General features: G+C 34.1%; 1 protein-coding gene across 1 annotated transcript; it reads right to left on the bottom strand.

The window, feature by feature from the left end:
* Positions 1 to 343: 343 nt before the first annotated feature.
* On the bottom strand, positions 344 to 9,352 carry LOC121739754 (facilitated trehalose transporter Tret1-like). Its single transcript, XM_042132310.1, has 9 exons — positions 9,120 to 9,352; positions 7,492 to 7,601; positions 7,083 to 7,202; positions 6,169 to 6,324; positions 5,647 to 5,814; positions 5,233 to 5,365; positions 2,742 to 2,971; positions 1,184 to 1,378; positions 344 to 655 (listed from the first exon to the last, which is right to left on the bottom strand). The coding sequence occupies exons 1-9, from the start codon at positions 9,181 to 9,183 to the stop codon at positions 380 to 382; spliced, it is 1,452 nt and encodes a 483-aa protein (XP_041988244.1). The 5' UTR covers positions 9,184 to 9,352; the 3' UTR covers positions 344 to 379.
* Between the last annotated feature and the right edge of the window lie 4,535 nt (positions 9,353 to 13,887).

Below are 13,887 nucleotides of genomic sequence, written 5' to 3'. Positions count from 1 at the left end.
AAAATCGTTAGAGTCCAGTGTCCCCACCATCTACCAGCTAAACGGTTGCTTCTGGAAATGTGAGAAAAATTCACGGGGGTAGGAAATTAAAAGGAAAACTATCACGGCTAAGAAGACTTGTAACATGTAACGTCAGCCTGATACCGCTTAAGGCCACCTATTGCAAATGTATTGTAAAGGTGTAGGTGTGTGTCTAGGATACATTTTTGACAAGTATTGTAGAAAATGTTTTTGACGGAGTTACTTTTCCGTTTTTATTTTTTTGACGATTAATTTATCTACGTTTGAATACCTACTGGTTATACAGTACCTAACAACTAACAGATTAATAAGGTACACAATATTGGTTTTGACATTTTAATAAATAAATAATAAAAATTCATGCAACAGCGGCTACTGTTGCTTCGGCCTCTTTTTCTTTCGCCTTCTTCGCTGCGTCTTTGGATAAATCTCTGTAAATATCTTCAAGACTTCTGGCCTTCGTTTCTGGGATTTGGAATATGACGTACACGGCCATCAAGAGGCAAATGCCGCCGAAGAAATAGAACGCAACGTGGATTCCAATAACATTAGCTAGCGGCTTGAATAGCAACAGCTGGACGAAGTCTGCTAACGAGGATGTCGCCATCGTGACGGCCATGACTGTGCTTCGGTACTGGAATAAAAGAGAAGCATAAATCAGCTATAAATTTCAAGCAACACTATATTTATACATAATATATCTAATTTAAAGGTAGCATACTGAATGACCAACGCCAGGATCAACAATTCTGAACAAGCGAGCGAAAACTTCAAACCATATTTTGCTTTAGGTTGTTTCAATTAATGGCTTTATTCATTGCGTATCTTCATAATTCGCCATATTCTCATAATTCATATTTGATTAGCTCGCCTTAATTCTCAACGAGAGCACTTAAACGAGTGACAATCATCATCATCATCATCATATCGGCATATAGTCGTCCACTGCTGGACATAGGCCTCTCTCAAGGCCAAGGCTGGGAAATCGGGGTGTAGGTCGACTTCCAACTAGGTGGGACGACGATCTCCGTTTAGTTGCAGGCCCATGTTGGGTGCGAGTAGCTGCAGGAGATCGGTCGTTTTGGCGTTCATTGAGAGTGACAATCAGTCCATATCAATTCAACATACTCTCATAAACTACTTGAAAATTCGAGATACTGACCTTATAGGAACATATTTCACCGCACAACACCACAGAGATGGGTTGAAGCCCGGAGGCGTCACAGAAAATGCACAAACAAAGAGTCAACAGTGGTATCCACGATGGTGCTCCGATGTTGAAGTCCCTGAGTAAGAACCAACTGGCCAGTGCACACATACTCAGTCCGGATAGTAAAGATGATATGAATAGCAACGACTGAAACAAAAACGAATCAATAAAATTAAATTCAAGACCCGTGCCTACTTCGAAGGCACCAAAACCGTTTTTTTTTAATTTGTGATGAAGATTATTAAAAAGTAGATATTAAATAGGAATAATGTAGCATCCTTAAGATTAAGAAATTGATCATTTAATCAATCTGTCTAGTAGTTTTCGTGTGATGCGAAAACAAGCATACAAATATTAAATTTTTAAATATTAGCAGAGATGATATTAAATCTGAAAAGAAATAATGATTTCTCGTGTTCTAATTTGTTACAGCCATCAAATATAGTATTGTTATAATAATTTAGATAAATGAAACGTTTCTTTAATCATTAAAAAGGCATAACATTGACAAAATGACTTCAATTCTTTACGATTAACACAGTTGGCTCAGTTAATGTGGCGTGAGTAACTTTCATACTTCATCTATACTATACTAATATTATAAATTCGAAAGTGTGTCTGTCTCTCTGTCTGCCTGTTTGTCTATCTGTTACATCTTCATGCCCAAGCCGCTGAACCGAGTGTGCTAAAATTTGTTATATTTTGAGTCCCGGGAAAGGACTAATATGTTACTTTTCATCCCGGAAACGTATACTAGGTTACTTTTCATTCCCGCGCGATATACAGGGTGTAACAAAAATAAGTGGTCATACTTTAGGGTGTGTACGTGTTCCTTGTAGAGAGTTCACTGTGAAAGTAGCAGCACTGAAAGACCAAAATTTTTTTCACTTTTGTATGGGGAAACTCGTGCCCATACAAAAGTGAAAAAAAATCGTCTTTCAGTGCTGCTACTTTTACAGTGAACTCTCAACTCTCTACACGTACAGACCCTAAAGTATTATCACTTATTTTTGTTAAACACTGTATAAACATAATTTGGCGCAACAGAGTTGCGGGCGTCATCTAGTTTATTATAATTTCAAATGCTCGTCAGAAACGTGATTTCTGGAAACCGAGTCACGTGGAATTGCATTACCCACAACCAGTTGCTGTATATCACCTCGAAAAGAATTTGAAGCTTTGTCATAATGAAAATGAAAATGACTGTGTTTATAATTATTCTAGTTATTTTTTTCCCCTTTTTGGTATACAGACCTTCACGGAACATGCTGTAACTACCTGAGCCTGTTCTATATTATTTTTAGAAGTATAATAAAATAATTGCTTGTTTTATTAAGAATTAATTAAATTAATGGAACATTGGGTGGATACAATATAACAGCTACATTGTGAGAAACAATAATTATACACTGTAAGTTGTAACAAAGCTACCCATCATTTAGTGGCCAAATCACCTGCAGAATTGTTATATAATTTAATAAAATATCTAATAAAATGAACATAATAATACCTTTCTTCCAGTTTTCTCAACAACGCTCGATGCAAGCACAGATCCAATCACTTGCACCGCTCCAAGGATCATCGCTTGTTGGTTTGGACTGAAAACAACTGCAGAATCACTCGAAGCAAAGGCGAAAATGTCTCCAGCGAAATTCAAGACAGGAACGGCGCCGCACACTTCCCTTGCAAGAGTCACTACCATTGCTATAGTGAACACTCTACGGAGTAGTTTGTCAGAAACTAAAAGAGCAGAAAATAAATTTAAGGCTACATTGTTTACATCATGGCTTATTGTATATTGTATAACTAGATGACGCCCGCAACTCCGTTGCGCCAAAATTCGTTTATCGCGCAGGAACCGTACATTTTTCCGGGATAAAAAGTATCCTATGTCCTTTTCCGGGACCCAAAGTATCTCCATGACATATTTCAGCGAAATCGGTTCAGCGGTTTGGGCGTGAAGAGGTAACAGACAGACATACAGACAGACGTACAGACAGACAGACAGACCCACTTTCGCATTTATAATATTTATTGTATGTACATTGTATAATGATTGAGAAATCAGTTGTTTTCGTGGTGTTTGGATATTGTTTTGTTCTTTCTAATATTTTTAAAGTCAGATTTACCCAATAACAGAATTTAAAGTTCTTCTTCTATTCTACTTTTAGATTCGTGATTTTGTGGAATATCTCATGTGGTGGAAAGTACGATTTGACACATATCTTTATAATGTTTATTTAAATAAATCTGATATCTTATTATCAATTGTATTTTAGTATACGTGCTAACTAAATACACATTGTATTATGTAGTCGTATCTATTTGTTATTGTCTTTGTATTGTGATCTAGTGGAAGTAAACTTGACATTATTTGCCTGGGTATTATGTTTAATATTACTAAAGAATGAATGTCAGGATTTTCCAAACCAATATTTTACATTAATATTATCTTAGTATTAGTAGTTTATTTGCAAGATGTCTGCAGTTTAGTGTAGTAAATTTATAGAAAGATCTGGGGGCACGGGAGTGCCCCCGCCAAGATGAGCCAAGCGAAGCGCGCAAGGGCACTACCTACCTTTTCTCGAAACGTTTCGTCGTATTTTTAAACCCTCGTAACTTTTCTTTGAATAATGCCAGATAGTTGAAATTTTTAAGATATAATGACATAGGTATAGTCATTAAATGCGCAAAGTTTGAATATCGTAGCTATTATACTTTAGATTGTATAGGTGTTCAAAAACCCACAATTTGGTCACTGATTCACCGATCATCAAAACTGTTAGGGTACTTCCTGAAGTCTTAGAAAGCTGAAATTTGGTATGTAACATAATATTAGTACTGAAACAACGAACAAATTATCAAACCCAACTTAACCTATATCCGTACCATTTTAGAGCAAAATAAGGCAAAAATTTGTGTTTTTTGCCTTATTTTGCTCTAAAATGGTACCTCCTTAATTTTTTATTTTATTTTAATATTATTATAAAATATTAAAGTAGATATATAACTAAGGACTTTGAGAAAAATTCAAGTACCTACCAGTTGCTATTATTGATATAGAGCAAAAAAGGCCAAAAAATCACGTTTGTTGTAAAAAGCCCCCCTAAAATATTATTTTCATTTAGTTTTTAGTATGTTTTATTACAGCGGCAATAGATATACATTATCTGTAAAAAAATCAACTCTCTAGCTATTACCGTTCTTGAGTTACAGCCTGGAGACAGACAGACAGACAGACGGACAGACGGAAATACAACGAAGTCTTAGTAATAGAGTCCCGTTTTTAACCTCTGGGTATGGAAAACTAAAAGAAATACACCAAAAAATCAGCCAAGTGCGAGTCGGACTCGCGCACGAAGGGTTCCGTACTGTAAATATGTTATAATATATATATTAAAGTACGTATATATTATACTTTTTGTAAGTACGTATATATTACTTATTTGACTAATGTGTAGAGTTTTTAGATTCTCCTCGTGCGGCTGACACATAATATTATTATCAAATATTTTGCCGCGCTTTAGTGTAAAATTAAGGTTTTTAGATTTAGGGCTGAGTATGTAAGGTTAGAAACTTGGCTCTACATGAGATCTCACTACCTTTTGACACGACGAACTATAATATTATTATGTTCTCATCTTGGCAACATTTTTACATGAAAGTGTTTTTGGTAGGATATATATGATATTATTTATGATGCAAAGAATTGTAACTATATATTACATACCTAGTTATGACTTATGTTAAGACAAACATTAATAACGTTCCTTCAATTTACCTGCGCTATACTTATAATTGTTACTTTATAAAATTGAATGTTAATTTATGAAAGAATAAAATAATCGGTTTGTGTAAGATATAATTATACTCAAAACCTATTCTATACTACTTTTATTGACATAAAACAGAAGAACCAGCAATTTGTTGTATGATATAAAGATAAAAAGAGAAGGGGGATATTTCCGCCTCTCCTACAAAAATATATAAAATGAGCTTACGCATAGTTTTGAGTAAGAAGCTGTTTGGCTTCTCATCGCTGGCTTGCTCCTTGGTGATGAGATCAACCTCCCTCGTCACGTCACTGTCCATCTCGCCCTTGCATTTTAACCATGCTAAGGCTTTGATGGCTTTCTGCAAAATTGACGATTTGTAAGTCAAAATAATTTTAGAAAATAACAAATATTTACTGGAACAAAACTAGCACAGAACTTCTTTTTATATTATGTCTAGTTGCATTGTTATTGAAAAAACAAAGCTAAGTGCTTTCTCGGGAATTAGAGTATCTCTACAACAAACATCAACATCGGTTCAGTATTTTAATCGTAAGATGTAACATACAGACAGACAGATAGATAGGACAAACAGGTACACTTCCCCACTTATAATTTTAGTAATGGAAAGGATTTACGAACCTCATTTTGTTTTTTCTTGATTAAATATGACGGCGATTCTGGCATATATAAAAACAGGAGAATATGTACCACAGGAATTGCGATACAGATCCATAGTATGGTGTAGTAGTCAAAAATATCGCCTATCACATATAGAAACAAATTTCCTGACGTTTGGAACAGTATTACCTAAAAGCCACAATTTTATTAAGTACACCATTGTGGAGCTACAACTGAAAAACAATAATTGTGAATACAATAATTTATTAGTTTTGCTACATAGTCTAGTATTATATTTTAGCGAGTTTTCTTTTTTTATAATATTAGCTTAATTATTATAGGATGCGGTTCCACCGAACCTGAGCTATGCGGCATCGCGAGAAATGTGTTTTTAAAAACCATTAGAATTTCTTCATTTGCGGAATTCTATTGGCTCTCAGATTCCTCGCAAGTCGCAACACTGCTTAGTTCATTTACGTGGAAATGCAACCTAAGTCGCTTCTATTAAATTGAAAAAGACATTGTAGTCCTAAAATAACTTACCAAACATCCTAAAGACCCTCTGATTGAGTCGTCGCTGATTTCTTTGGTATACATGGGACAGGTGACAAATGAGCCAGCCATGCTGATACCTATAATGGCACGGGCGAGTATCAGCGCCCAAAAGTCCGTACATATTAGCAGTAGGCCCCAACTCGCCTACAAATAACATAGTATAATATAGCAAACATAGTGAGACGTCCGATGATACATCCAAGTTTTAGTCAAACTCTCATCGCATAACATCATAAGTAATATTTAAAACAAATTATTGTAAGCAATTCATAAATGTTGTTTTGAGAAACTTTGAAGCATTTTAGCACTTATTGAATTTTTTTCAGTATTGCTCTTTTATTTTTTTTTATTTCTTCGGAAAACTTACAGCTATTATTATAAATATGGTAACTCGTAAGTCGTATAAGCCATTTCAAAGTTTTCGCAATTAGTAGCAATTTTACATTTTCTTCTTCATAGAAAAGAAAGAGCGGTACTGATTCGAGAATTAATAATTTAAGTGCCTCCTAAAAATGTTTAATATGGCGTGTAAAATATTATTTTTACAATGACTTACTAGCTATTTGACCGAGCTTTGCTCGGTATTCAATAAAGCACGAATAAAATTACATTTTTTAAAAATGATTCCTAGCTATATCGACTTATCGCCCCCGAAACCCCCTATATACTAAATTTCATAAAAATCGTTGGAGCCGATTCCGAGATTCCAATTATATATATACAAGAATTGCTCGTTTAAAGATATAAGATACGAGCGTTTAGACATATTATGACCAAACATCTATTCAGTACACTAACGCTTCGTATTTGAATTGAGACGAAGCAACAATTATAATTGCTCAATTTGTTTGATCATAGTTCGTTAAGATCCAAGAACAAAAACCACATAAGCAAGTACTCACAATATTTCCACATGACATGAATATTGTTGCGAATTTTCTGCCGAACTTGTCTGAGATCTCAGCTATTAAAAAGTCAAAACATACACACACTACGTAAGGTACAGCAGCCATCCATGATATCTGAAAAAAGGGTTAAGATTTAAAAAAATGTAAAATCAACTAAAAATCAAGTAGTAAAATTTACAATTCATCCATTTTAACTAGTTGTTAACGATTTTGAAGTAAAAAAATATATGTAGAGTTCTATTTCTACGTTAGAAATTAACAATGTTTGATAACAAAGAAAATAAACGCAAACTGTAAATGCTTTGTCACAGTCCCACAAATGCTAAACCATAATATTATGTTGATGCTGTAAAACGTAAAGCAAGACAAGCCTTATATAATTTGAAGGCAGGAACTATTTTACCTCTACGTCAGTAAGTGGAGTTTCTCTAGGTGATCGGTCTGACTGCAGCAGCAACGACATAGGAGACATCCATCCCACACAGGTACCGTACGAAAACACTGGAATGTTTACTGAAAACAAAACAAAATCATGCGTATTCTTGAGTAAAAGGTTACAAGATGTGCTCAAAGAAACTGAAGAAATTCAAAACTACTGTTAGTGATTATAAATAGTTATAAATTTCCATACCTATTCGAATCTTAAAGTTACACCGATTTCAAAATTATTGGAAAGTAGATAACGCCTGCAACTCCGTCGCGCCAAAATTCGTTTCATCATCATCAGCCTATAATTGCCGTCCACTGCTGAACGCATGATAAACGATAGATTCGTTTATCATGCGGTAACCGTACATTTTCCCAAGATAAACAGTAACCTTTTCCAGGACTCAAAATATACCAAATTTCAGCAAAATCGATTTAGCAGTTTGGGCGTGAAGAGGTAACGGAAGACAGACAGACACACTTTCGCATTTATTATATTAGTATGGAGAACGTTTTTGATGAAGGTCATCCCCCCCCCCCCCCCCCCCCGATTTCATGTAATTAAATTTCTGCAGATGCAAAGGAAACTGTGAAAGCATGTGTGGCTGCAGAAAGTCAGGCCTGAAATGCTCTACATAATAGTTGGCATACTGTAGAGCATTTCAGGTCTGCTTTTAGCCACACATGCTTCCACAATTTCCTTTGTATCTGCAGAAAATTAATTTCATGAGATCGGGGGGAGGGGGGGTCTTTTCCTCAAAAAATCATCTACATGGTTGGTCTGAGGTATTTTTTTATTAAAATGTATTAAACAAAATTAAAGAGCAATGAGAAAAATTTTGACCCTTTTTTGCTTATAACTTTTTAAGTTTTGATTTAGGGCGAAAATTTAAAGGAACATATTTGTAGGCATAATAATTTGCAACAAAATATGATTTCGCAAATTTTTTGTAACACTAGACGTATAGTTTCCGAGATATAGCGAAAATAGTGTTGTTACCCGTTTTTTCAAGATAGCGGCCGGGGGACAAGGGTGGCGACTCCACAAACTGGAGGTTAAGTTTCTATTGACCTCCCCCCAGCATATTTCAAAGATTGCGTCCTCCAATATTCGGTCCTTAAATTGTAACACTTCAATGGACTAAATACAAATATTGCACTTTCACGGTAAAAGTGCAAAAGAATAGAAACACAGAATTTCTTTCTCAATCTATTACTTTGAATTACGAGTATTATTTCTTTCTACGCAAAGAAATCTTTCCATGGTGTTCATACAAATCGTGCAGATGTATTGAGATTTGAGCCCAATTGAACTAATTATTATATTTTGTCGTTTCACAAAAAACGGTCATGACCATGATATCTTTCGCTCATCTCAATTGCTAAGATGGTATAACAAATGGTGTTTAACGAAAATACTTTGATTTAAAATCATAAACAAATGCTAGTGTGCTGGAAAACCATGACATATAAAATGCTAAGTGTGATATTAAACGTGCAAAATTTGCGAACACAATAAAATTCATACTCGTACTAATAAATATTCAATTATCGTCAACTTCCTAGATGTAACGATCGTTAAATATAAAAAATGCAAAAACTCACTTAAAATGGCGCATAACACTTGATTAACTTTGCTTCCTTCCGAGAACACACCGTAGTACTTCATTTTGGACACACAAAAGTATACTTTAATGAAGTTGTAGAAGAATAAATATTAAACAATACGGATGATAATAATAAGAGTAATATTTAATATTATTTCCCGATTCTAATAGAGCTCACATTTTCTTGTGCAGCCGGGATAGGCGGTACGACGACTACGACTGGTGAAAGAATGAAACTATTATTACATTCCGCCATATAAATAATTGAATGGGTTCTTTTGCGTACATCAATAAAGCCACGCTAACTACTCGGCAAATACTAATTTATCACTTTATAAACTGTGCAAACACCTTCTAAGAAAGTCAATATTTCTTTTGTTTGATAAAAAAAAGAAATATTGACTTTCTTAATATATCTTTTGTTTTATCCAATTTGATAAAATTGGATAAAACAAAAGATATATTTACGTTTCCAAGCTGTTTCCGAATGGTTACGGTGCCAAGTTTGAACAGGTTCAGGGACGTAAATTAACGTTCTGTATAAACAGAGATGAAACAAAAGTATGTTGGTTAGAGTGAAAACAAAGCTTTTTTTTTATCTGTAAATAATAATAAAATCGTAGGAAAATCACAACAGTACATTGAATTTTTGGAATATTTGTCTATTTGTCTGTATGTCCGGGCTGAACTCAAAAAGTACTGCATGGGTTTATTTCAAATTTTGCATGAATTTTACTAAGAGGTAAGAAGTAGAGGAGGAGAGATCAACATATAGACCACTTAATATTATTATCACGATTCACGCTATTACCTACTTTTGGTGCTGTAGAGCTTTCACGTAGACGACGTCGCGGGCAGCAGCTAGTAAGAAATAAATGCGTAATTATATTTCGATTTTCTTTTGATTTCGATTCACGTGTTGTATGTACGTTCTCTTAACGGGAAGAGGCTTTTAGTAAAAGCCTAAAGATTTCTTGAAGCCCCTTCCTGTTACAAATTATTAGTTGTTATTTAAATAAGTAGTATCTATATTCACATTGCTTTTGTTATTTACAGAATTAATATAATATTGAAAATTATAAATAACGTTCTACTATCTAGGTAGATAGTAAACATTACTCTTCTAGAATTATCCTCGTATGTTTTAAGTATAAATAGTAGAGTAATTAACTGATTGGCCAAATTGAGATGCTTTGTCGACCATTCATCATCAAATTACTGCAGTTGGCCATCATTATTTATAAATACTGATATCAAATTTTATAAGTTTTCAAACAAACTATTACATATTGTACTATATTAAAACTATTGAAATCATAAGTAAATAATTAATAGTCATTATTTACTTATGATTTTAATAGTTTTTAATACAAAAAGGATATATTTATACGTGGGAGAGCCATGCTTCGGCACGAATGGGCCGGCTCGACCGGAGAAATACCACGTTCTCACAAAAAAACGGCGTGAAATAGCGCTTGCGCTGTGTTTCACCGAGTGAGTGAGTTTACCGGAGGCCCAATCCCCTATTCCCTACCCCACCCTATTCCCTTCCCTTCCCATCCCTACCCTTCCCTATTCCCTCTTAAAAGGCCGGCAACGCACCTGCAGCTCTTCTGATGCTGCGAGTGTCCATGGGCGACCGAAGTTGCTTTCCATCAGGTGACCCGTTTGCTCGTTTGCTCGTGTATATATATATATATATATATATATATATATATATATATATATATATATATATATATATATATATATATATATATATATATATATATATATATATAAAGTAACATTTTAATAGTTGGAGATAGCTCCAACTTTATTCTTTACTGTAAAACACAGAGGAAGCGAAATTCGTACTTCGTAGCTCTACGCGCCCACGCTCGTAGCACCTGCAACTTGCGCGTAGCACTCGGTAAATAACAATTTTTAGAAGCTTTTATTTAACTTGCTTTGTATGTTTGTAAGTATGTTAGTGCGGGTGGTATTTTTTTACTTAAGAGGGCGACTAACCCCAAAAATCAAACATCATCCTTCTCTCTTCACACTCACGCCCGTCTTTCATATGCCAGGTGAAAAAGAACGACGCGGATTCATCGCCAAATTAGTTATTTCTCAATAACTCGATAAATATACAACATATTAAAAATCCGCTAGGTTGATCTCTCAATGATAGAATTTTATACAATGTGTTAAAATATTAACTTAGTTCAATGCACGGTTATGGCAATAAATGAAAAATTCGTGAAAATTAGATGCATCTTTGTGATTTAATTCTATCGAGAAATTTTTAAGATATCGTGTTTTTGCTCAGATCGAATTCTCGGAAATACAATGTAGTATCTAATTTTAGAAAATGAAACAATTCGGGGTTTATTTTCAAGTATAAAAATGAATTATAAAATAAACACTTTAGGGTTAGTCGCCCCCTTAAGCGTATTGCTTTGGCTTCGCTCGCTTGCAATCTACATACTATTATAATATTATAAAGCTGAAGAGATTGTTTGTTTGTTTAAACCCGCTAATTTCAGAAACTACTGGTCCTATTTTAAAAATTATTTCAGTGTTAGATAGCTCATTTATTGAGGAAGGCTAGGACGCTGTTAAGCATTCGTGTACTAACCCACAAAAAATTACGTATTGAGTTATGAATACCGTCCTGTTCTAAATCATCTTTAGATGATTTAGAACAAGACGGCATTCAAAATTTATATACAAAAAAAATTGTGGGTTAAAACACTAATGCTTAACAGCGACCTTTATTTATATTATCGCGCTAAGACTAAGCAGAGAAAGAGACGAAAATGTGGATAATCGGCCAAGTGCGAGTTGGACTCACGCACGAAGGGTTCCGTACCGTTATAGAACAAAAATAGTAAAAAATTGTGTATTTTGTATGGGAGCCCCCCTTAATTATTTATTTTATTTAAATTTTATTATTAATTATTAAAGTATAAATAAAGCTGAGTATTTGTGAACATTTCAAGTGCCTACCTGTAGTCATCATTGATACCAAGCAAAAAATATTTGAAAAATCACGTTAGTTGTATATTGTATGGGAGCCCCTATTAAATATATTTTAATTTATTTTGTTTTTAGTATTTTTTGTAATAGCAGCAACAGAAATACATAATCTACGAAAATTTCAACTCTCCAGCTATTACCGTTCTTGAGTTACAGCCTGGAGACAGACGGACAGATGGACAGACATCGAAGTCTCAGTAATAGGGTCCCGTTTTTACCCTTTGGGTACGGAACCCTAAAAAAATGGGAAAATTATTTGAAAGGGCTTATCTCACGAACTACTGTAACAATTTGATGTTATTCGGCACAGATAAAAAGTAGACCACGTGAAGGATCATAGGCTATTTTTTGTGGGCTAATTTGTCTGTGAAAATCCTTGTTTACGCAGGCGAAACCGCGCGCAACATCTAGTAGGATATAAATGAACTTTGATCCTTAATTTAAAATCCTTACTTAAAATATTAAAAAATATATATATAATGCGTGATGTGTACATACTGTCTGTCTGTGTGCAATCTACCAATATTATTACTCGTCGGGGCTTCCAAAAAATACTCTCGATTTGTAAATTAAAGAAATTTTGTAAATTTACTGGTAAATTATTTATTACTTTAAGTTGAAATTAATCCATACTAATTTTATACTGTGTGTCAGTCTGTTACTTAACGCTAAAACCACTGAATCGATTTTTGTGAAATATGTAGATACTTTACACCCCGGGAAAGAATATAGGATTGTTTTATACCGAAAAAACGTACGGTTCCCTCGCGATAAACGAATAATGTCACTAGCGGGCGTCATCTAGTAGAATATAAACAAACTTTGATTCCAGACTTCACCACAGACGTGGAATTTTTAAAATCCTTACCTAGAGAATTTTGTACCCACTGTAAAATATTTATTCCCTTTTTCAATCGGCATGACGATTTTTTTTCCTTGTTGGTAACCAAAGGACCATTCAAACAGAAACATCGGTAATAAATGACTCTGATAGCTTAAAAACTCTACAAGTTTACAATACCTTACAATTCAAAACTTACATAAAATAGACCTTCCCAAAACGCTCCATGCAAAGCGTCACACCTAGCTAGTTTGTACGTATCGCGGGAAGATTTTGTTCGATAGTTATGTTAATATATTAACTATATTGACGTTAATAAAAGGGGTTTCATAAGAAAAATTGTTATAAATTGCATAACTTATCGAATGGTATACAAAAATTAAGAAAATGTATTTAAAAAAAAATTATTCGACCATCCAACTTTGAAGGCTTTTCCCAAAAAAAAAACTAAACTTATGAAGCTGAAATTTTCATTTAAAAATCAGCTAAACTTTGACCTTGTCGTCATCCCTATTATCAAAATGGTGACATGGGAATTAAAACTCGCTTTTGATTTTTAAGGAGGTACCTAAAGTCTATGTTCTATTCTTTTAGGTCATCGGTCACCATATCAGCGGGGCTAAAATGGTCGCTTTGGAGAATTATATTATGAATCATAATATTATTCATTTTTTAAAATCACAAAATGCAGACCTCTCTCTGCTTGCAATAATTCATGTCTAGTAATTCGTACTAATTTGACATTCGTCAGTTTGAGTGATTTGACGATTCAGTTTCTGAATTGATTTTAGAGGAATTGTAAAATGCGACCATTTTATAGCCCTACAGTACTAGTATTACTTTGAACCTTACTCCCTCCGATATTTAATGCATTTAAGATATCGGATGTGTGTGACATGCTTAA

The sequence above is a fragment of the Aricia agestis genome, chromosome 1, assembly GCF_905147365.1.
Source record: "Aricia agestis chromosome 1, ilAriAges1.1, whole genome shotgun sequence".
NCBI classification, from domain to species: domain Eukaryota; kingdom Metazoa; phylum Arthropoda; class Insecta; order Lepidoptera; family Lycaenidae; genus Aricia; species Aricia agestis.
This window is presented reverse-complemented; position numbering and strand designations above follow the sequence as displayed.